This window comes from Garra rufa, chromosome 5 (assembly GCF_049309525.1).
Source record: "Garra rufa chromosome 5, GarRuf1.0, whole genome shotgun sequence".
Taxonomy (NCBI): domain Eukaryota; kingdom Metazoa; phylum Chordata; class Actinopteri; order Cypriniformes; family Cyprinidae; genus Garra; species Garra rufa.
This window is the reverse complement of record NC_133365.1, coordinates 28,827,402-28,852,688: the sequence shown is the minus strand read 5'-3', so window position 1 is coordinate 28,852,688 and position 25,287 is coordinate 28,827,402. Positions and strand designations below refer to the sequence as shown.

Genomic DNA, 25,287 nt, shown 5'->3' with positions numbered 1-25,287 from the left:
ACAACCAATTTATAAAATATAAGTAAACTCAACTTATAAAATATAAATTCACTCAACTTAAAAAATATATCTGGATTTAGATAAATTTATTTCGTGCAACCCCTTGACGTAATAAAATTAAGTAAATTCAACATAACATTTTTTTAGTGTACTAGATCTGACCAGAAGACGATAAACGGCTTAAACATTTTTACTTTATATATTTTCTCACACACATTGCCTCAGTGATGCTCGACGCTCGTAACCATGATCCGTGTGTGTGTGTGTGTGTGTGTGTGTGTGTGTGTGTGTGTGTGTGTGTGTGTGTGTGTGTGTGTGTGTGTGTGTGTGTGTGTGTGTGTGTGTGTGTGCCTGAGGACGGCGCACGGGATGATTTCTCGAGGGGTGGGGTGGGCAACAATGCGTGCTGTTGAATGGTGAGCGCATAGTGAATGAAGCTGCATCACAAACCATAAGTAAATGATTTCATAATGCTTTGTCTGTAAATGAGTTGTATTTTGATCATCTTGTCAAAACACTCACATGCAATAGTGAGGGGGGTCGGGGCATTGATACTGTTGATAACAGTGGCAGATTCCTGACAAGCCTTAAAGGGCATGCCCCTTTAAAACAGGTCATTTTAGAGGGTCAGAATGAGAGTTGAAAATAATTTTTCCACATATTTATTGTTTATTTCGTGCAAAAACTTTAAAATAAGTAAACCTCAAGGAACATATTAAAATAATTTTAAAAATCTATGTCATTACCCCTTTTAATATAATAAATTATATTTAAATATAGATAGATGATAGATAGAACTGGTTTTTGTGCAGGGGGTTCATTAGTTAAATAAAACTAATAATTACTTAAATCATCAAATACATATATATATATATATATATATATAAAATTAAATAATTTAAGTTTACCTGCATGTCATGTGGCCATAACCAACGTCACAGAACCACCATTGACCATTCAAATGTGATATTTAATAAAAAAAATTATATTAAAATCTCACGGTTACTTCAAGTAAAATATAGATTGACTAGATGACAAAAGTTTGTGAACTTGTGCATTTTAATGTGTTTGAAAGACAAAAGCCTTCCAAATACAGAGTGATAATTCAAATTTGATGCAAAGTCAAAACGCTTCTTAAACCTGAAATGATTTTTGCAGTGGTCAAATGCTGTGTTGCCACCTGAATAATGACTGATCTTTGTGTGAATGTCCAAAAAACTTAAAGACTTTGTGAATGTATATAGGCTATTTTAGAAAGGAAAATTTGAAAGATGAAAAAGAGGAATTAGGGAAAATCATTGTGTAAATAATATGTAATCATGTAATCCATAAAAAGTAACTGCAGTCTAATTACGAGTATTTAAAAAATAATTTAATTTAAATTTTAAAAAATAATAATTTATTCTAATTGCAAGTATTCATTTTTTGTAATCCAGATTGCATGTAATCGGTTACTAGATAGATATGTAATTTTTTGTCAATTATTTTGACATGTCACAGAGCCTGGTTCCACTGCTAAAACGATGTGGTATTTATAGCGCATTCTTTATACCGAAAACGGATCAAAATGACCAGAAGACGATAAACGGCTTAAATGTTTATAGTCTATATATTTTCTCACACACATTGCCTCAGTGATGCTCTACGCTCGTAACCGGTGTGTGCCCGAGGACGGCGCGCGGGGTGATTCCTCGAGGGGTGGGGTGGGCAACAATGCGCGCTGTTGAATGGTGAGCGCATAGTGAATGAAGTTTCAATGGAGGAGGCACGGATGCGCGCGACAGCGCACGCGCCACACCCCCGCCTTCAATTAAAACATCTCAGGGTTCGTCTGAGTGCGAGCGAAGATGGCGACAGAGTGAAGGAGACCACGGAAAGATGACAAGCCCCCTACAGACAGACGAACACGCACGAGCTCTTCACCCCGCCGCCTCAGAGATGCCCGTGAATGAGTAAGACTCGGCTGCGTACGATGTGTTGTCAAGGAGATGCGGGGTAGGTGATGGAGTCTCGCGGCATGTGCTTTATCATGCACTGTCTCGCTAATTCAGACGCAGGTGTTTGCAGTGCAGCTTAATTTTGAGCAGCAGGTGAAAGGGATGCTTCGAGCCATCATGTAAACGTCGCGCGGTGGGGAATCTTGCGGAGGAGACCCGCCCGTGTGAGCTCGCTCTTTGTCTCCCCCTCTAAAATATGATCACGGGCGCCTGGCGGTGTGGAAGGAAACTTGACGCCAAATTAGAGATCTGCCGCGTGACCGAACCCATCGACAAGCCGTGCGCGGAGCCGGAGAAGGTGCAGAGATGGCGCATGAGCCTGGCGTCGCTGCTCTTTTTCACGGCGCTACTGTCCGATCACCTCTGGCTCTGCGCGGGAGGCAAGCTCCGTTCGAGAGACCGGACTCAACGGAGGACGTGGAGCAACGCGAGTCACGACGCCCAGACGGGCCTTCGCGATGAGGACTGCGGGGTCCTCTTGAGCAATCTGACAGAAAACGGGCCGGAGTGCGTGGAGGCTGACGCGCGGCGCCGCGCGCCACTGGAGTCCGCGTGTTCTACGCTGTACCGGCAAAAGAGCAGCTTGGTGAGCTCCTCCTATTCCGTGCCGGTGCCCACGGTGTCGCCACACGCGTTTTTGGAGTACTTCCGGAACTTCAGCTTGTCCTTTTGCGACGCGCTCACAATAGCGGACCTACTGGAGAGCATGAGCAGTCCTGACGGGCTCAACTGCAGTCTGACGCGTGTCATTCGTGACCTGTTCAGCGGCGGACCGGAGGACGGGGACCTGTGCAGCGCTTGTGTTCACGCGTACATCCGACTCGACCAACACGCTCAGGAAAAATATGACGAGTTTCAAATCCTTACGCGCAAATACATGGCGGATGACTACTCAGTGCGCTCAGAAACACACCTGTGTCAGGTGAGAAGATCTTTTAGTAGTAATGCTAAACATCCTCGAGCTTGAGTACAACATTCAGCATAAATCTGAATAAGACTGTGGTAATATTTCTTTTTCAGGTAGTGTATAAAGCCTGGCTTTGTGCAGAATATTTTCCAGTTCCTCAGCGGCAGTGTGTGCGGTGGCTCCCATGCAGGCGCTACTGTGGTGAGGTCACAGCCAGCTGCCCCTTCATCCTACCTGACAATGACCGTCTGCTGTATGCCGGTCTGCCAAGCTTTCTCTGTGCAGGTAAATCACACTAAATGGCCCAACGTGTATATGCACCCCCTTCTAATCATCAGGTTGGGTGCTTCCAACTTTGTTGCAACAGTCTGACCTGCACAAATCTCACTGAACACCTTTGGGATGAATTGGAACATAGAGTTCATCCCAAAGGTGTTCAGACTTGCTGTGTGCACAGGCTCATTGCTATCCTGAAATAAAAGAGGAAATTCTTCAGACTGTTGAAAGTACAGTTCTTAAGAACATTTATCCCCACAGAAATGACTGGAATTACACATATATTTGGCTATATATGCTTTAAAAAATGCTGGGTTAAATATGGACAGACCCCAGCGATTGGGTTGTTTTGACCCAGCAGTTGGGTTAAATGTTTAAACCAACCTTCTGGCTAGTTTTATTTGTGACCCTGGACCACAAAACCATTCACAGGTTTATTTATAGCACAGGTTTATTTGTAGCAATAGCCAAAATATACGGTATGGGTCAACATTTGTGATTTTTCTTTTATGTCAAAAATCATTAGGATATTAGGTAAAGATCATGTTCCATGAAGATACTTAGTAAATTTCCTACCATAAATATATCAAAACGTAATTTTTTATTAGTAATATGCATTGCTAAGAACTTCATTTGGACAACTTTAGAGGCGATTTTCTCAATATTTAGTTTTTTTGCACCCTCAGATTCCAGATTTTCAGATAGTTGTATCTCGTCCAAATATTACATAAATAGTAAGCTTATTTGTGCAGCTTTCAGGTGATGTATAAATCTCAATTTTTAAAAATTATCCCTTATGACTGATTTGTGGTCCAGGGTCACATTTAACTCAGCTATTGTTTAAAAATTACTGTATAGCTGGCTTAAAAAAAAGGTAAATTAAAAACCAGGCACATAATTACTAGAGGCATCAGCAGTAATCAAAAGGTGAACATTTATTAATTAGCAGTTAAAAAAAATGTTTATTATTTACTGTAATTATTGTTTGTTCAACTTATTAATGAATGTTCATTTATTGAACATATTAATAAATGTTAATTTCCAACCTAATTTGGGTACATTTTTAGCTGGAAACAGTTATTTTTAAGCAATAGTTGAGTTAAATAAAACTACCCAGAAGCCTGGGTTGAGCATTTAATCCATCCACTGGGTCAAAACAACCCAGTCATTAGGTTTGTCTATATTTCACCCAGCGCTGGGTAGTTTTTAACCCAGCATTTTTAGAGTCTAGAGTATTATTAGACATTATTATTATTAGACAATTAACTGTTACAATTCATAATATGTGTTGCTGACTAAACATTGTCATATGAACAATTAGTTAGTAACTACGCTGATTTCAGTCACCAAAGTTTTCAATATCATTTATTAATTAATGCAGGGTTTATATTGTTAAAGGAGTAGTTCACTTTCAGAACAACAATTTACAGATAATTTACTCACCCCCTTGTCATCCAAGATGTTTATGTCTTTTTTTCTTCAGTCGTCAAGAAATTATGTTTTTTGAGATAAACATTTCTGGAAATTTCTCCATATAATGGACTTAAATGGTGCTCCGATTTTTGAATCTTCAAAATGCCGTTTAAATGCAGTTTAAATGCAGCTTCAAATGGCTGTAAACAATCCCAGCCGACGAAGAAGGGTCTTGTCAACCGAAACGTTCGGTCATTTTCTTAGAAAAATATATTTTTATATACATTTTAAGCACTGAAACTCGTCCAGCACTAAGGCTTGTAGTGCGCGTTCGCGACTTTACGTACTCACGTCGAAAGGTCACGCGTGACGTATGCGAAACTACAGACCCAGTGTTTACAAAGCGAACTTGAGAAGAGAGAAGTGCAACGCAATCAAACATTCTTTAGCAACAAGGTACAACATAAAGTACAATGATGTCGGACGACTTTGAAGCTGGAGGAGCACATGAGATGGTGTTTTTCACCGTTTCCTACCTTTTTGAGCCGGAATACACAGACGATGAACTCTGTCAAAGAGAGAAAACTGCGACAGCCGTGGCGGCGACACAAGCCTCGGGCAGACCGCGTTCAAACGAGACGAGATGGTGGTGCAAGTGTGGAAAATGCCAGCCATTTCCAACGGAGCAGGAATCTCAGTGCTGTCACGACTGGACCACATCTGTTCCAATGTTACAAACAATCGGCGAGTCAGGTGATGGGACTGCTTCAAGCATTCGCTGCGTTGCAGAGCACGGTGGACGCAGTACGTAAAGTCGGGAACGCGCACTACAAGCCCTAGTGCTGGACGAGTTTCAGTGCTTAAAAGGTATGTAAAAATATATTTTTCTAAGAAAATGACCGAACGTTTCCGTAGACAAGACCCTTCTTCGTCAGCTGGGATCGTTTACAGCCATTTGAAGCTGCATTTAAACTGCATTTTGAAGATTCAAAAATCGGGGCACCATTTAAGTCCATTATATGGAGAAATTTCCAGAAATGTTTATCTCAAAAAACATAATTTCTTGACGACTGAAGAAAAAAAGACATACAGGTCCTTCTCAAAAAAATTGCATATTGTGATAAAGTTCATTATTTTCTGTAATGTACTGATAAACATTAGACTTTCATATATTTTAGATTCATTAAAACACAACTGAAGTAGTTCAAGCCTTTTATTTTGGCATACAGCTCATGAAAACCCAAAATTCCTATCCCAAAAAATTAGCATATTTCATCCGACCAATAAAAGAAAAGTGTTTTTAATACAAAAAAGTCAACCTTCAAATAATTATGTTCAGTTATGCACTCAATACTTGGTCGGGAATCCTTTTGCAGAAATGACTGCTTCAATGTGGCGTGGCATGGAGGCAATCAGCCTGTGGCACTGCTGAGGTGTTATGGAGGCCCAGGATGCTTCGATAGCGGCCTTAAGCTCATCCAGAGTGTTGGGTCTTGCGTCTCTCAACTTTCTCTTCACAATATCTCACAGATTCTCTATGGGGTTCAGGTCAGGAGAGTTGGCAGGCCAATTGAGCACAGTAATACCATGGTCAGTAAACCATTTACCAGTGGTTTTGGCACTGTGAGCAGGTGCCAGGTCGTGCTGAAAAATGAAATCTTCATCTCCATAAAGCTTTTCAGCAGATGGAAGCATGAAGTGCTCCAAAATCTCCTGATAGCTAGCTGCATTGACCCTGCCCTTGATAAAACACAGTGGACCAACACCAGCAGCTGACATGGCACCCCAGACCATCACTGACTGTGGGTACTTGACACTGGACTTCAGGCATTTTGACATTTCCCTCTCCCCAGTCTTCCTCCAGACTCTGGCACCTTGATTTTTGAATGACATGCATGACAAGCAGTGCTGCTTCTCTGTAGCCCAGGTCAGGCGCTTCTGCCGCTGTTTCTGGTTCAAAAGTGGCTTGACCTGGCGCCTGTACACGGTGGCTCTGGATGTTTCTACTCCAGACTCAGTCCACTGCTTCCGCAGGTCCCCCAAGGTCTGGAATCGGTCCTTCTCCACAATCTTCCTCAGGGTCCCGTCACCTCTTCTCGTTGTGCAGTGTTTTCTGCCACACTTTTTCCTTCCCACAGACTTCCCACTGAGGTGCCTTGATACAGCACTCTGGGAACAGCCTATTCGTTCAGAAATTTCTTTCTGTGTCTTACCCTCTTGCTTGAGGGTGTCAATGATGGCCTTCTGGACAGCAGTCAGGTCGGCAGTCTTACCCATGATTGCGGTTTTGAGCCTCGGGAATCTTTTGCAGGTGTTTAGAGTTAATTAGTTGATTCAGATGATTAGGTTAATAGCTCGTTTAGAGAACCTTTTCATGATATGCTAATTTTTTGAGATAGGAATTTTGGGTTTTCATGAGCTGTATGCCAAAATCATCAATATTAAAACAATAAAAGGCTTGAACTACTTCAGTTGTGTTTTAATGAATCTAAAATATATGAAAGTCTAATGTTTATCAGTACATTACAGAAAATAATGAACTTTATCACAATATGCTAATTTTTTGAGAAGGACCTGTAAATATCTTGGATGACAGGGGGGTGAGTAAATTATCTGTAAATTGTTGTTCTGAAAGTGGACTACTCCTTTAACTAAAACTATTAAAAATCATTAAAAATAACATTTGTTAATTAAAATAAAACTTATTTTATTTAAATATAAATATTGTTTTAAGAAATATTAGTTATTACTAAAGTTTACATGAAAAATAGAAATGTGGGCTTAGCAACTAATTGAAATAGTTTAAGCTAAAATACTAAAATTACTAAAACTAAAATAACGCTAAATAGAAAGCAAGAACCAATAAAAACCATAAAGCACCTTTACATAATCAAAACTCAAAATTAAAATGAAAACTAAAATTATAAAAATAACAGCTAATTTAAAATATGTATAAATACTATAATAGGGTATACAGTCGGAACCAAAAATATTCAGACACCAGATATAATTTTTGATATTTGATATTTTAGTGGGTGCAGGGCACTATAGTTAATTTATGCAAGTGAGGATAGCAAAATAAAGTAAACTGTAGCCATATTATACCCAAAAAATCTTCATACAGTCAACTACCAATAAAATTGCTACAAATTTGGGACCAAAAGTATTCAGACACTTTTTTTTGGCTTGTGTTTTTTCTTTTATTGCTAATGCTACCTTTTTACACCAAATTAAGCATTGCTTGGTAATTGGTCAACAAAGTATTGATAGTTGTGTAAATATTGTCATACCAACAGTCGCCTGAATTTTTGGTAGATTGTAATCTATTACTTCTCTTTCTATCAAAGTTGAATCTGACAAATCTGACATTATCATGATGAATTTGTTCTGACACAGTTTAACTCTGAGTTCTTGTCATATTTTATTACCATTTTCTAAACTGTAGCGAATAAACTCTCTAATAATGTGAGAAATGTTTAAGGTGTCTGAATAAACTTTTTTGACTGTAAATAATACTAAAATAGAGTTGGACTTGATGAAATTAATGACACTGTGCTCCACTTATCCGTAAGTGTTTTGATTCACTGAAATGAGTCGACGCACTGTGTACAGAGTTCTGTCCTGTGTTAACCCAGTGTTTGCCTCTTTGTCATCAGGGTTTCAAGAGGAGTATCTGAGCAGTCCGGGTCCAGACTGCTGTGATGTCAGATGGAGCGGGTGCGACTCCACTGTAGGCGCTGCATGTGCTCTGACACGCCTCCCGGGCTCCTTCTCTTTGCATAGGAGGTTATCATCAGGAGCGGTGTCATGTACAAATCGACTTCATGGCAGTAAATTGAAACTGTGTGTGCTTGTTCTCTTCTTACTACACACTGTTATCTCCATAACAACATTGCAGCATTGCAGCACGGGCTCTTTGGAGGCAATAGTACCTCTAGAAGACGTTCCCATGAGGGAGGAGTAAGAGACTGGAACATTTCCCTCTTTATTGGAAGACGCACGTGCTGTGAAAGTGTTTTTTGTCTGCCGTGCATGAGACGAACCTTACCAAATGCCTGGAAAACACAGGAAGTCTCACCACCGCTGAAGCATCTGTGCCTGTCTTTTGAGAGTTGGAACATCTGGCTTGATATGAGCGTGCATGTATCTGTGTGTTTGTGCGAGGGAGTGAATGTTTTGGACTGTTTTTCAGTGTTTTGTTTCTTTTATCAGGACTAATTGCACATGTTAAAACACGGTTCATGAATGACAATCTTATTTTGTTTTAGACAACGTTCTTGGAAGCAAAATGAATGTATGAAGAATGAACGGATGACATTGTTACATTTCTCCTCTAATAAAACCAACACTATTGGAGACGTTTTTCATTTTTAAGATTGCATTTGAATTTAGGTTGGTTGCTGCTGGTATTTTCAATGACGTGTTCTTTTGTACTTCCTTCAGTATTATTTTCTTTTTATGCTCCCTTCATGACTGTTTCTCTCTCTTTCTCTTTTAAAAGGCTTCCACACACTGCCTTAGCCAAAGCCTATTAACGCCTCTCACATTTACTCATGGGTTTTATGTTGGTCTTGATGTTTGGGGGCTGTTAAGGGGGCTTTTGGTAGTTACCATTTAGCAGATGCTTTTCTTCCAAAACAACTCACAGTGCACTAATTGAAAAAATACTGTGGGAAAAGCTTCGGAAACATTACAAATTTACTCCATGTGGTCTGTCACAGATCTACGAACTCCCCAATCACAACATGAAAATGAGTTTAAAATTATTACATCATTCAGACAGGGACGTTTCAGGCACATAGGATTTACATAATGGTCAGTGATATCCACTTTCATAGTAAGTGGATATATATTTCATTCTGCTCTAGCTGACAGACTCAGAAGCAGTGGTGGGAGAAAAATAAGCTGTGTTTAAGTGTTCCAGACAGACTGACAGTGAAATGATTTGTTCAAAACACTGATGCATTCAGAAACGAATCTAGTGACTGGCTTTATGGGTGAGCCACTGAATCATTCGTTCGAATGATTCAAGTCTTTATGACATTCAGTATTTCAGCAATTTTGTGTAAATTGTTCGTAAAGCTGCTCTGACATACACTTTCAAATTCATTGAAATGTTCGTATATTCAAAATCTTAGACAGTACGAAAAAATGTACACCTGCTCCCCACCACGTGTACAAGGTGTGTAATACATTTAGTTTTTTGGCAAACTGATGACATTGAATTTTATAATAATATATTAATATTTAATACTGTGTCACTGTTCACCTTTTTTGGTAAAATGCAGTGCTCGTCAATGTAACTTTTTACCCAGCTATCCAATCAGTGGAGGAGGGGCGGGAAAAAATACTATACCGCCCAAACACTACCATCTTGTACAACAACCGAACAACAATAGAATAGTTAATATTGGTGGTTGCTTCATTTTTTATATTCAGTAATATTCTTAAAAATGAGCTACAGTAATACATTACTGTCGTGGATCATAGCAACCAAAGAGTCTCAAGCGTTTTCAGAAGAGCACCTGGCCTATTGGTGCCTGGCCTTTGTGCATTTATGCAATCCACCTTATTTTTCCTGTAAGAGTGGGCAATGCCATTTGTAAATTTTATGAGTGTGGCTTTCGCTCTCATCCACGTCCAGCTATTTTAAGCTGTAAAAAACAGCTTGATATTGCAAATTGATGTCTTACCATATTATTTTAATGTATTATCTTAATTATAAACACACTGGTTTGTAGTGCAAACAGTTTTACCATTTCACGTTGTTGTTATTCTTCTGCTTATTTCCCTATAGCAGGTAATGAACTGCAAGTCTCACCTATATGCTTACTTCCACTTTGAAGAAAGAGGGGGATATACTGAAGCCAAAGCAGACAAAACATTTCAGATGATTCCCCTGCGGTCTTGGACACGTCAAAAGTATACATACACCTTGCAGAATCTGCAAAATGTTAATTATTTTATCAAAATAATACAAAATGCATGTTATTTTTTTTTAGTACTGACTATACTACATATAGTACACAGGAGAAAAGTTTACATCCCCTTGATTCTTAAAGGAGTAGTTCACTTTTAGAACAAAAATTTACAGATAATGTACTCACCCCCTTGTCATCCAAGATGTTCATGCCTTTCTTTCTTCAGTCGTAAGGAAATTATTTTTTTTTGAGGAAAACATTTCAGGATTTCTCTCCATATAACAGACTTCTATGGTGCCCCCTAGTTTGAACTTCCAAAATGCAGCTTCAAATGGCTCTAAACGATTACAGCCGAGGAAAGAAGGGTCTTATCTAGCAAAACGATCGGTTGTTTTCTTAAAAAAAATTACAATTTATATACTTTTTAACCTCAAATGCTCATCTTGACTACTCTGTGTGTACTCTGTGTAGACATTAAAAAGTATATCAATTCTAAATGTTTTTAGAAAATAACCGATCGTTTCGCTAGGTAAGACCCTTCTTCCTCGGCTAGGATCATTTAGAGCCGTTTGAAGTTGCATTTAAACTGCATTTTGGAAGTTCAAACTCGGGGCACCATAGAAGTCCATTATATGGAGAGAAATCCTGAAATGTTTTCCTCCAAAAACAACATTTCTTTACGACTGAAGAAAGAAAGACATGAACATCTTGGATGACAAGGGGTACATTATCTGTAAATACTCCTTTAATACTGTGCTGTTACCTGAACGGTCCACAGTTTTTTTGTTTAGTGATAGTCCCTTGTTTGACCTGAACTGCCTGCTGTTCTTCAAAAAAATCCTTCAGGTCCCACAAATTTTTTGATTTTTCAGCATTTTTGTGTATTTAAACCCTTTCCAACAATGACTGTATGATTTTGAGATCCATCTTTTCACGCTGATGACAACTGAGGGAATCATATGCAACTATTACAGAAGGTTCAACGCTCACTGATGCTTCAGAAGGAAACACGATGCATTAAGAGCTGGGGTGTGAAAACTTTTGAACGGAATGAGGATGAGTACATTTTTCTTATTTTGCCTAAATATTATATTGTTTTCATTTAGTACTGCCCTTCAGAAGCTACAGAAGATACTTACATGTTCCCCAGAAGACAAAATAAGTTAAATTTATCCTGACCACCCCCGCCTCTTAATGCATTGTTTTTCCGATAACACTTTACAATAAGGTTTCCCTCTCAGTCGGTCTCTTCGACGTCACGTCGGAGACCGACGAATTGGGATATCGCTTTAGAGATACCAATCCTCTTTGTGTGTAAACTAAACGAGCCAATGGACATTGGCATGCATGATTGCATCCAGCTGTCGCTGATCACAGCGTGAGCATAAATACACAGCAGGTGCAATGCATAGACAGCATTTCGCATCGGAGCCGATCTTCTCTTGGAAAGACGGAACGAGCCATTTTTGTATCATTCCTGAACTCTTCACTGCAGTGTTGGCGGCACGGCGAGTCAGCGGTGGTGGTCTCCTGTGGGTGGAAAAGCACGCAGTCAAGGATTGCACTACCTTCTGTGTCGCAGCGGCCATCTCCCCTCTGCGCTTCAGCACTAAGAGCAGTTCTAAAAGAGTGCCACGGGTGAGCGTATTTTTAAAGACGAGATGTTTGAAACAATGCCGTTTCACCCGTGTGTTTCTGGATGCGGTCATTACCTGACGCCAGGTGATGGTCACGATCGCTGTCTGACGTGTCTGGGTATTGAGCACGCTCGGGCGGCGTTTGTGGATGAGTCATGCCGTCATTGCGGCGGCATGTCCATCACGAAGCTGCGGACCAGACTTCCACCGACAGTCCGTTCCATCTGGAGCTCCCAGAAGAGTGTTCTGGTCCTCCTTGTGAGGAACCGCTCATTACTTTTGGGGCTCCCCCTGACGACCAGATGTCAATCACTGCATCGGGGGGTGATCCAGACTTCTCAGGGGAGGACGATTCTGGATCGCTGCCGTCCGCTGGGTGGTCAGCGGTGCCGGATACCGACCCCGAGATGATGGCTATGCTTGCCCGGGCCGCCGAGAAGGTAGGGCTTGAATGGAACCTTTTACTGCCAGAAACCTCTCCAGTGGCACGTCCTCCCTCACCACCCTTGATGGCGGACCAGCGCGGGGGTACGCGGCTGTCCCGCTGGTGGAGCGTGCGGTGGCGATGCAATTGTGTCCCGGCGCCGCTTCCACTTGGCGGGGCAACCCGTTGCTCCCCTCCCGGGCCTGTAGGCACTCGTCGGCTCTGATCGGGGGCTGATTGTGGGGCTGCTGGCTCCGCCCTACACGCTATGGCGTTATTACAGGTCCATCAGGCCCAGGCACTGAAGGACCTGTACGAGGGTGGTCATGACCCGGAAGTTCTACGTGAACTCCGTATCGCTACGGTAGAAAACTTCGCCCAGGGGGCGCTAGCGCGCGGCGAATGGAGTAGACGTTCTTTTTAAGTCTCCTCAAGCTGACTCCTGTTTTTGTTTAATATATCCGTCATTATATCAGTTAGCTCAAAGTTTTATGTTACAGCCTCTATCTCAATTGTTGCTGATTGCACCAGTGTGTCCAAAGCTAAATTTCTTGCTACAGTTAACGAAGTAATGACTTCCAAGAAGCTTTCGAAGGCCGCGCAGCAGAGTAAGGATGGCGACGCCATGAGTGATTCCCTCTCCTCAGCCACCGCCAACACTATACTTGCAGCCATTGAGACGCAAGGCAAAGATTTAAAACGGCTCATTGAGGACACGAAGTTGTCTATCAACACTCGCCTTGACGCGTTGGATGCAGTGCTGGCCAATCTACAGTCCGAACAGTCAGGTGTTAAGAAAAAAGTTGAAGATTTGGAATTAGCCATGACCGGTTGCGATTCACGTCTGAACGAAGTGGAGAGAATCTGTGACGAACTGCGTTCGGATAACAGATTTCTACGTGCTAAAGTAAATGATCTGGAGGGCCGCTCACGTCGGCTAAACTTGAAATTTGTGGGAGTAAAAGAAGGAGCGGAGCAAGGTCATCCTACGGAGTTTGTTACTGAGCTTATCTCTACGCTGTTCGGCCAAGACAAGTTTTCGAAACCTGTCAAAGTGGATCGCGCCCATAGATCGCTGCAACCTAAGCCTACAGAAGACGAGAGGCCGCGTCCGATTATTGCGAAGCTGCATCATGACCGTGACAAGGACCTGATCCTCCGGCTGAGCCGTGACAACGCGCCGCTGCATTACATGGGGAAACAGGTGCATATTTTCCCGGACTATACAGCGGAGGTGGCCTCCAAACGTCGTGCATTCGGATCGGTGGTGAAAGCTTTGAAGGAAGCTGGGGTTTCCTGCTCTCTTCGTTTTCCTGCAAAGTTGCGAGTTAAGTACAAAGACTCCATATCGATTTTCGATTCACCAGAAGAAGCACGGAAATATGCGGACTCTCTATCTAACAAATGACTTCTCTTTACTGATTTTGATTTATGGTGCTGATGCAATGGCTTGATTAGGGCGGATTGTTAATTTTAAATTCTTCCTGAGTCTTTCTGTTTTGACGGCACTTTTGTCTATATTTGGTATTTTGTCAGCGGCAGGGGAGAACGAGTGATATTTTTTTTTCTCTACAGCTTACTGAGTAAGTCCCTTGTTTTGTTGTTTTCTCTCCCTTTGCTCCGCTACCTTCCTGGTAATGGGTGTGTTTTACTGTTTCAGTTGGGGAAACGGTTTTGGGAGGGGGGTAAGTTGTAATGGGGTGTTTTGGGCTATTTATAGTACAGTGTTTACTGCCTTCTTTGTTCCTTTATCGGTGATATTCAAGTTCGATGACGAAGGTTGATGCAAATAGTTCTTTTGGGGGGACCAACGTCACATTTGTATCTTGGAATGTTAGAGGTATGGGACACCAGATTAAAAGAGGCAAAGTATTTGCACATCTTAAGTCCCTCTCTGCTGACATTATTTTTTTGCAAGAGACTCACATCAGACCAACAGATCAGAGACGCCTTAGATCTAACTGGATCTCGCAAGTTTATCAGTCTTCATTTTCCTCAAAGGCCAGGGGTGTTGCTATCCTATTTAGAAAATCTGTCCCATTTCGTTTGTCTGCTGTCATCTCTGATCCTTCGGGAAGGTATATTTTAGTATCTGGTCATATAAATTCATTCCCAATTTCATGTGTAAATATTTACGGTCCAAATTTTGACGATCCTAATTTCTTTAAAAAGATTTTTGATTTGCTTCCTGACCCCAGTACTACAAATGTAATAATTGGTGGTGATTTTAACTGCTATCTTGATGCTTATTTGGATCGCTCCTCCACGCAGGTTCCTCACATTTTACGTTCAGTTGGTACTTTAAATAATTTATGTAAGTCTTTTAATATAGTCGATATTTGGAGACTACAACACCCATCCGACAGAGACTACTCCTTCTTTTCTCCTGTGCACAAATCATATTCTAGAATAGATTATTTTCTTATTGATTCTAAACTTATTTCGAACGTAATACAGACCAAATATAACAATATTATAATTTCTGACCATAGTCCGCTTTCGATGGTGTTTAACCTTTCTATGTCTCAGTCAAAGTACAATTGGCGTTTAAATCCTTGTTTACTATTGCAGGAGAATTTTCACGCATACATCTCTTCTCACATCAAGCAGTTTCTTGATTTTAATGATAAAGGTGATGTGTCTGATTCCACTCTTTGGGAGACCTTTAAGGTAGTGTTGCGAGGTAATATAATTGCTTATGAATCGAGCAGGAAAAAGGCAAAACGTAAACGGCTTGCTGAAATTGAAACCTTGCTTCCAACTATGGAACATGCCTATAGACTAACTAAATCTCAGTCAGATCTTAATGCAATGCTAAAACTGAAGTACGAGTATAATAATATCTTGAGTGAACAAGTCAGTAATATGATGCTTAAGATAAAACGTAAGCAATTTGAGCTGGGTGACAAACCTGAAAGATTACTCTCTCGGCAGTTAAGAGGAATACAGGCCAATAGAGCTATTTTTCAAATTAAATCAGACTCTGGTGTAATATTAACCAATCCAAAAGAAATTAATTCTCGTTTTTTGGAATTTTATAAACATCTTTTTACTTCTAAGTGTAATGTGCCCATTTCAGATATTTCTGATTTTCTTGATACAATAGACACTCCGAAGCTTAGTGAGAAGGCTAAAAGTGATCTAGATAAAGAGTTCACATTAGATGAAATCTTGAAGGCTATTAAGTCTTTTCCGAATGGTAAGGCTTCAGGGCCCGATGGGTTTTGTATTGAACTCTATAAAGCTCATTCAGATATTATTGCTCCACTATTGCTGAGAATGATAAATCATTCTTTTGAAAATAAACAACTTCCTCGTTCTCTTTATGAAGCAAATATTTGCTTGTTATTAAAAAAAGATAGGGATGACACTGATCCTTCTAGCTATAGACCATTAAGCTTGCTAAATTGTGACCAGAAGATTGTTGCAAAGGTGTTGGCCTTTCGTTTGAGTAAACACATGGCTTCATTAATCCACCATGATCAGACTGGTTTTATTTTAGGTAGATTTTCTTTTTCAAATGTTCGTCGCTTGTTAAATGTTATGTATAATGTAGATCCTCAGTGGACTAAGGCAGCTGTTATCTCTTTAGATGCCGAGAAGGCCTTCGATCAGATCGAGTGGCAATATCTATACTCAGTATTAGATAAGTTTGGGTTTGGTAAAAATTTTCGTACATACATTGAGATGCTTTACGCAAACCCAAAATCTGCGGTAGTCACTAATTTAGACAAATCTGACTATGTTCCACTTTACCGTGGGACTAGGCAGGGATGTTGCCTCAGTCCCTTACTGTTTAATTTGGCTTTGGAGCCTTTGGCTATAAGTATTCGACATCATTTTTCTATTAGTGGCATTAAAATTGGGCCAATAGAGACTAGGCTCTCTCTATACGCAGACGATTTACTTATATTCTTAAAGGATGCTGTTGACTCTTTACCTCCAATAATGGATTTGATAAAGCATTTTGGTTCTTTTTCTGGGTATTCTATCAACTGGAATAAAAGTTTATTTGTTCCCCTTGGAAATAATTTTTCAACCAATTTTTTTGAGTCCCTCCCTTTTAAAATTGTTCGTGATCATTTCACGTATTTAGGATTGGTTATTCCCCTAGATCCCAAAGATATATTTAAACTTAATTTTATTGCTGCAATAAAGAGCCTTAAATCCAACATTGAAAAATGGAGGCTTTTACCTTTATCATTGATAGGCCGTGTTAATGCTATAAAGATGATGGTCCTTCCAAGGTTTTTATATTTGTTTCAGAACCTACCCATTTATCTTACTAAATCGTTTTTTAAAAATCTAGACTCTATTATTTTCCCGTTCATTTGGAGTTTTAAGACTCATCGTATCTCGAAGGCACACTTGGAAAAATCTAAAGAGATTGGGGGACTGGCGATGCCAGTCTTTCAACATTATTATTGGGCTGCAAATGTAAGAGCCTTGATGTATTGGAGTAAAGATTCGCTATGTTGTAATGAGACTGATGATTTTCCTACCTGGATTCACATGGAATCTCATTCTGTAATCAAGAGCTCTCTTCCTGCTTTATTACTTTCTAATTTAAATACTCCTTTAAAGATTATTACTAATAATTTTGTAGTACATAGCTCTTTGAGAATATTGAAACAAATTAAGAAATTTCTTGGTATCACACGGCCTTCCGTACATTCTCCCATTTGTAAGAATCATAATTTTACACCTGGTCTGAGCGATAGAATTTTTCAATTGTGGAATAACAAGGGTCTCTCCACATTTAATGATCTATACACAGATGGTCGCTTTGCCTCTTTTGATCACCTTCTTGGTAGATATAGTCTTTCTCATTCTCATTTCTATCGATACTTGCAGATTCGGCATTATGCTCAGCAAGCATTTTGTGATTATAGGACCCATCAGGAAGAACACCGCTTCTTTAACCTAGTGCGACAAGCACCTGAATCTAGGCATATGGTTTCGCAATTTGTTTCTCTCTTCTCTTCACAATTAAACATTTCTTCTGATTATCTTAAGGTAGCTTGGGAAAAGGATGCTGAAATCAACATATCTGACAACCTCTGGTCTGAAATCTTACAGCGAATACACAGCTGTTCTGTTAATGCAAGACTTCAGTTAATTCAGTTCAAAATTGTACATAGACTGCACTATTCTAAAGTCAAACTCCACAAGATCTACCCAGAAGTGTCTCCAGTTTGTGATCGATGTCAGGGCGCAGAGGGAACTTTATCTCATTCTTTTTGGCTCTGTCCAAAACTCCATAGGTATTGGCAGGATATATTTTCGTGGTACTCTGCGGCATATAAACTGGCTGTTTTGCCTGAAGTAGAATTGGCCATCTTTGGCTACTCTGGCACAGTTTCATCGTTTCCTTATTATGTGCAATTGGCATTAATGCTGGGTATGGTGGTGGCTAAGAGAATTATATTGAGGGAGTGGAAATCCACTCTTCCCTTATGTTTTCAGAGATGGCTTGCTGAAATGGCTGCTGTCATTCATCTTGAGAAAATGAGGTTTAATGAAGCAAAGTCTCTTAATAAGTTTTCTAAGATCTGGGGTCCCTTCCTCCAACAACTTAATAACAGTAGTATGTAATGGACTTTGACGCATTTATAACACTGTAATTTCTACGCTGATTTTTATCTCCCCTTTTTTGTGTGTTTGATCTTTCTCCTTCGTAATTATGTTAGGCACTTATGTCATTTGCAATGTACTCTGGCCCTTTTTTGTGTGGGTGTGTATGTTTTGTTTGTTTTTGTTTTGTTTTGTTTCTCGTTGGTATGTTGTTGTTGTAATAAAACCAATAAAAATCAATATTGAAAAAAAAAAAAAGAAAACTTCGCCCAGCAGTTTTCGGCCGCCCAGAAGCAGACTGAGGCTATCAGTCACATCCTGCCCCGGCGTGCTCCCGCTGCTGCCTCCACCCACCTCGGTCTGCTCGTCGCCGAGGGCGGCCCCCTGCTTCCGCCCCCGCTCCACAGCAGCCAGCGCAGCAGCCTTCATAGTGGCGCCGTGGAGCCGATCGCAGGGCGGCCGCCCCGCCCGTCCAGGCTCCCACCAAGACCAGTGGGAAACGCAAGAACAAGCGTCCCTGAGACGGGCGATCCAGAGATGGAGGAAGCTGCTCTTCGGGAGATGGTGAACGCACCACTCCCTCCCCCGGAGGAGGGCCGGGCGGAGAATCTTTTGTTCCCTTTGTTTCTTTTAAGAAACCCATCATCGGCCTCACGGCCGGTGACTCCCAAATTTTCAATAAAAGAGCAATTTCCACTATCTCTGGGTCCCCAGAGGGGACAGCGGGTGTTGCACGGGTCATCCCCGGGCTTCACCCCCTCTCCCCTCCCGCCAGCAAACGGCACTGAGCGGTTGGAGAGTGCTGTAGAATGGACTACTCACGCACCAGCTGCCAGAACGCAGGTAAATGTCTCGCACACACCACACACAGACACTCTGACCCCGCTTCGGACTGGCACAGAGAGACGCCCGAGCGGGGTCCCTGCGTTCCACTTCGCTGCCCCCCCCCCCCCCCCGCGGGTACGTCGGTGGTCTCGCTGGTTCCTCTTGTACGTTGGTTGGGAGCCTGGAGAGGGCTTCCCAATCCGTCTTGCTGGCTCCTCCGAACCATCAGACTCGGCTACGTGATTCAGTTCGCCCGGCGTCCTCCCCGGTTCAGGGGCAACCACTTCACTACAGTGAAAGTAGCAGATGCCCCTGTCCTGCGTGCAGAGATTGCTACCTTGCTGGCGAAGGAAGCAATAGAGCCGGTCCCTCCAGCCGATATGAAGACAGGATTTTACAGTCCTTACTTCATAGTACCCAAGAAAAGCGGTGGATTACGACCGATCCTGGACCTGCGCGTCTTGAATCGAGCTCTTCACAAGCTACCTTTCAAGATGCTCACACAAAAACACATGCTCCGATGTGTTCGTCCCCAGGATTGGTTCGCAGCGATCGACCTGAAGGACGCGTACTTTCATGTTTCGATCCTTCCGCGCCACAGACCATTTCTGCGGTTTGCGTTCGAAGGCAGAGCATATCAGTACAAGGTCCTGCCCTTCGGGCTGTCCCTCTCGCCCCGTGTCTTCACGAAAGTCGCGGAGGTGGCCCTTGTTCCCCTCAAAGAACAGGGCGTTCGTATCCTCAACTACCTCGACGACTGGCTGATACTAGCACACTCTCGAGAGCAGTTATGCGAACACAGGGACCAGAGTGGTCCCACTGAAACAATTTCAGAGGCTCCTGGGGCATATGGCAGCGGCTACGGCAGTTATACCGCTTGGACTGCTCCATATGAGACCACTTCAGCACTGGCTTCATGGCCGAGTCCCGAGGAGAGCGTGGCAGCGCGGCACTCTCCAGGTCAAAGTAACCTCGGCCTGTCGCCTAACCTTCATCCCGTGGTCAGACCTAGCTTTTCTTCGGGCAGGAGTCCCCTTAGAACAGGTCTCCAGGCACGCTGTGGTACACACGGATGCCTCCACCACCGGTTGGGGGGCCACGTACCAGGGGCATGCCCTGCCCGCTCAGGTTGCGAGCTCACTCTACTAGAAGTGTTGCATCCTCCTGGGCGCTGGCTCGTGGCGCCTCGCTATCTGACATTTGTAGAGCTGCGGGCTGGGCGACCCCCAACACGTTCGTTAGGTTTTATAGCCTTTGTGTAGAGCCTGTCTCCTCCTGTGTTCTCACCTCAATCGGGTAGAAACACTGAGAGGCACTGGCTCAGGTCGGCTTGCTATCTTCTCCAGAGTGTCCATGTAGACCCTGTCGAGTTCCTCCTTCCTCGGCTCCAGACGTAGCGGAGCGTCTAGGCGCCAGGCCTCTCTCGATGAATCTTTAGAACCGATAGAAGGCTCAGGATACATGAGAGACTTAAGTAGGTAGTGCTATGTTATACAATGACTGGTCTTTTCTGATCCGCCCTTGGCCTAAGCAAAAATTGGAGGCCAGGAGGCTTGCTCAGGACACTGGAGGGGGGGGGCAGCAGCTGCGGCGCTTTGCTAGGGATCCCAATTCGTCGGTCTCCGACGTGACGTCGAAGAGACCGACTGAGAGGGAACGTCTTGGTTACGTATGTAACCCTCGTTCCCTGAAGGAGGGAACGGAGACGTCACGTCCCGTCGCCTCAGCTGCTGTACCACCGCTGCCGGACCCAAGCTCGGCTCCTCAGCGAAATCCTGTCTATGCATTGCACCTGCTGTGTATTTATGCTCACGCTGTGATCAGCGACAGCTGGATGCAATCATGCATGCCAATGTCCATTGGCTCGTTTAGTTTACACACGAAGAGGATTGGTATCTCTAAAGCGATATCCCAGTTCGTCGGTCTCCGACGTGACGTCTCCGTTCCCTCCTTCAGGAAACGAGGGTTACATACGTAACCAAGACGTTCCTTAGTTAACATTAGTTAACCACATTAGTTAACATGAACTAATAATGAACTGCACTTATACAGCATTTATTAATCTTTGTTAATGTTAATTTCAACATTTACTAAAACATTTGGTCGTTTATATAAATTCAACTATTATTTTCTCTTGTGGACTATATATGCACGTATTTTATATCTTATTCAGGTCAGTACTAAATGAAAAATAAAATGCATTTGTATGATACCTTTTATTTTTGTAAAATAATTAACATTTAGCAGATTCTGCAAGGTGTATGTAAACTTTTGACTTCAACTGTAGTTGTAATTCTTAGCCGGGAACTTGTCTATTTGAGTTACTCATTGAAAAATTAATTCAACCAGTTTGTTCAAAGTGACTGTTTTTAGGAATTATTTGTTGAATCATTTACTGAACCAATTCGTACAGAAACTCTGATTTATTTAGAAATCCCTACCCAGGATTTATATGAGCACAGCTGAGATTAACGAAACAACATCGCTCTGCATGGCAATCTTAAATACATCATACAAAGAAATACAAACACAACAGATGCACAGAAATTTGTCATATGAGTGAGGTAAACATTGTTTTGTGATTGACAGGATTGACATGCTTCTATCAAACTTTTGTAAAATTTGTTTCAAGGCCATGAATGAACACACTTTCGATTGTGACTGGGCCTAGTAACTACAGCAGTTAAACAGGGACAGCAGCTGTCAGACGCTACTTCAGAGACCATGATGAGCATACTGTTTTATTTTAATTTATTTTTGGTAGTCTAAAAAGACAACCAACATATCAAAACTATTTCCTCTACTCATGTGAGTGTTTATTGTTAAATGTCAGATAGAATTTACTCAACAGCAGCTGGGCTTGTTTATCCATTAGATGAAGCCGTTTAGCAGCTCATCTCAGTGGCTTCATCCGTTTTCTGTGAGCGGGTGAGTGATGTGTTGGAGTCTGAGAGATAAAGTCTTTGAGCTGAGTCACTGGATCGCTGCTTCTGTGCTCATTTTGGCCTTTTCCGCCTGAGATTAACTCCTGCACCATCTAAACTCCTGCCGGGATGTTCTGCATGAGCACAGACTTAAATCTGTCTGATTTTGATGCCAGTTCTTCGTGTACAGACTTTAAGACTGTACTGTAGCATGCCAATAAGATATGAATATCATTTTCCTATTACATTATTTACCCTTCAACTATATTGGTGCATATCCTTAATAGGCCTGTGTGACACGATTTTAGCCAGTAGGAGGCAGTGTTTTCTCAGTGTGAGTGTGTTGAATGTCGGTAGCTTGTATCTTGCAGATTTATCAATATCACTGACCCACTTCCCTGCCTTCTGACAAGTGTCTTTTCTTCCAAAAAGCTCAAAAAACACATTTTAAAAGGATGACTAATGGAAACAGTGTATAATTTGATCATTAGTTAATCCTCTTACCCGTAAAATTGCGTTTAACAGCTCACTAAAATAATCAATTTAATCAATGTTTTAATCAATGTTTTTATTGCCGTTTGTTATTATCATATTGTTTTATTGCCATATTATTATTGTTTCCTGATTTTTGTACAAGCTACATTCAATTTTTGTGTGTGTGTGTGTGTGTGTGTGTGTGTGTGTACCTTGTTTTTGTAACATATCAGGACACAAATTGGTGTAATAACATGGGTATGACATAGGTATTACAAGGAGAGGGTGACTTATGAGGACATTGCCCATGTCCCCACTTTTCAAAAGGCTTATAAATCATACAGAATACGTTTTTTTGAGAATGTAAAGATATGCACAGTCTCCTGTGAGGGCTAGGTTTAGGTGTAGGGAAGGTGTAGGGTGATAGCAAATATCGTTTGTACAGTATAAAAACCATTACGTCTATGGAATGTCCCCACAATTCACAAAAACAAACGTGTGTGTGTGTGTGTGTGTGTGTGTGTGTGTGTGTGTGTGTGTGTGTGTGTGTGTGTGTGTGTGTGTGTGTGTGTGTAATTACTGTTTTCTTAAACTCTTAGCACTCTGATTCCAGCCTCTCTGGGCTCCGCATGGGCTGGATTTTCTGTTAAGTTAATTTGTATAATTTAATTTCAACTGCCCAAGGGCCTCAGACCATACCTGTCTATGCATTGCAGCGTTGCTTTTTTGGTTTGGTGCATTTGTGTGTTTGTGCACGCCTTCGAGTGGTTTGGCAAATGTTTTTGTTGCGCGTTCTCATGCGCTTGTTTGTTCATGCGTGTGCTTGAATGCGTTTGCGTGCGTGTTTTTAGAACTCTTTCCAGACGTTCTGGGTGGGTTTAGCTATTGTAATGATGCTTTTATTACATTATTTAGTGATGTCTGTGTTTAGAGATCTATCATGAACTGTCAGAGGACATTGTCTGAGTGTGAGACTGCTAGACCGTGTGCATGTGTGTGTGTGGCGCTGAATCGATTCAGCAGCAGTGTAGCTGTGAATATTTAAGTGATTTAAGATTAAAGAGTCTGGAGCCGAATAAAAGCGGCACAGATTTAATATAAAACCATATTAAAGAGGCTCAGCTTTATGAGGTCACAGAGGATCTGCAGTACACAGAGCACAGCTGTGAGTGGAGCGAGAACAGAGGAAGAGAACGAGAGAGAAAAAGCAACGGAGAGGGGTCAGATAGCATCCATCAAACATCTTGGGCTAGATTTTTCTCTGAATTACATACAGTGGTGGCCAAAATGTTAGGAACACTGGCATTTTCACCAGCTAAAAATAGTTTTAAGTCAGTTGTTTCTATCTTTTGCTGTAGTGTGTCACTAGGAAATATCAGTTTACATTTGTAAACATTAAGATTTTTGTTTGCACAAGGAGTCTGCCAACAGCCAGTGCTCCGCACAGAGAGCAGTGGGCAGCCAAATTGCTGTGGCACAAAAAAGAAAATCTATTTATGACATTATTTTTGACAGCATCCTCATTTTACAGCATTTTTACACAAGTGCCTGAAACTTTTAACAGTTTTGTAGCATTTTTTGAAGCATCTTGGAGACATTCCCACAGTTCTTCTGGATTTAGTCTGTCTCAGTTTGTTCTGTTTCTTTGTGTCATTTTAGACAGACTGGAAGATCATGAGATCAGATCTCTGTGTGGAGCACTGGTTGTTGTCAGGCTCCTTGTGCAAACAAAAATCTCACTGGATTATTACAATTAATGGCAAAATGAATGTTTGGAAATGCAGACTGATATTTTCTACTGACACACTACAGCAAAACATAGAAAAAACTGACTTAACATTTTTAGCTGGTGAAAATACCAGTGTTCTAATAATTTTGGCCACCACTATAGCTACTTATAGACTACGAGTATGCAGTAAAGCCGACTCAGGTTATGATACTGCACAATGTTTATTTAGAAAAACAGAAGTTCCAGCCCTGTTGATTTCCTAGTAATTCTTCTTTTTCTACTAATCTATCTGTTTCCTCCCTTTCACTGTTTTTCACAGTATTGGATGAGAGTGACAGTACTGCAAAATCTGCCAGAAAAAAAAAGAAAAAAGACTACCCAAATATTATCAATTAGTGGTTTCCATAGAAACCTCACACAACACAAAGCAAAATAGTTGTGTCATAGTAATAAATAACTGTGTATTTTAGAGTTAAATTTATATGGTGTGTGCGCTTTGGCACTTTGACAGTATGATAAATGTGTGTAAGCTGGAGTGCATGTATGTGTATAATTGTGTTGTTTGAAAAGCAGTGTGTGCTCATGTGTGTTTTTGTGCATGTGTGTGTCATTTGATGTTTTTATTTGATTGGCAGTCCTGTCTCGCTTTTAACACTCAGTCTGCTCTGATTCTCAACATATGCCACAATTACACTACCAGTCCTCTGTTCTAACACTTTAAAGATGTGGAACTTCACACACTTGCACGTTCACATATGCACACACCAAGTCTAATGTACAAGCATGTGGGCAGGGAAAGTTTGACAAGAAAGACGGGTTTTCTAGGGGTCCTTGTGGGTCTCCTAAGGATCTCCAGACAGGAGTTTTGTGATGTTCATATCTAGTAACTTATGTCTAATGTTCTAAATAATGGATGATGCCAGTTATATACAAGTGTAGGTGTGCAGTAGGTGTGTGAGGTTTGAAAAACCCTGATGTGAAGACGAAGCAAAACGAATTAGGAAACTCTCTTGACTTCACCAACTTATTTACAGACTCTTCCTTTCAGGGCTTACGAAATAGGAAATATTGTGTAATCGGCAGCGAACGTCTGACGCTATTGTTAGCGCTGCAGTGATTAATGTTTGTTTGCGCCTTGATGAATGTCACAGTGCCGCGCTTTTCCGCGGGAGGATTTTCAATGAGA

General features: G+C 41.5%; 1 protein-coding gene across 1 annotated transcript; it reads left to right on the top strand.

Moving 5' to 3' along the window:
- Positions 1-1,011: 1,011 nt before the first annotated feature.
- Positions 1,012-8,949, top strand: nalf2 (NALCN channel auxiliary factor 2). The gene is made up of 3 exons (XM_073841272.1): positions 1,012-2,919; positions 3,018-3,189; positions 8,250-8,949. The coding sequence occupies exons 1-3, from the start codon at positions 2,194-2,196 to the stop codon at positions 8,555-8,557; spliced, it is 1,206 nt and encodes a 401-aa protein (XP_073697373.1). The 5' UTR covers positions 1,012-2,193; the 3' UTR covers positions 8,558-8,949.
- Positions 8,950-25,287: the final 16,338 nt, after the last annotated feature.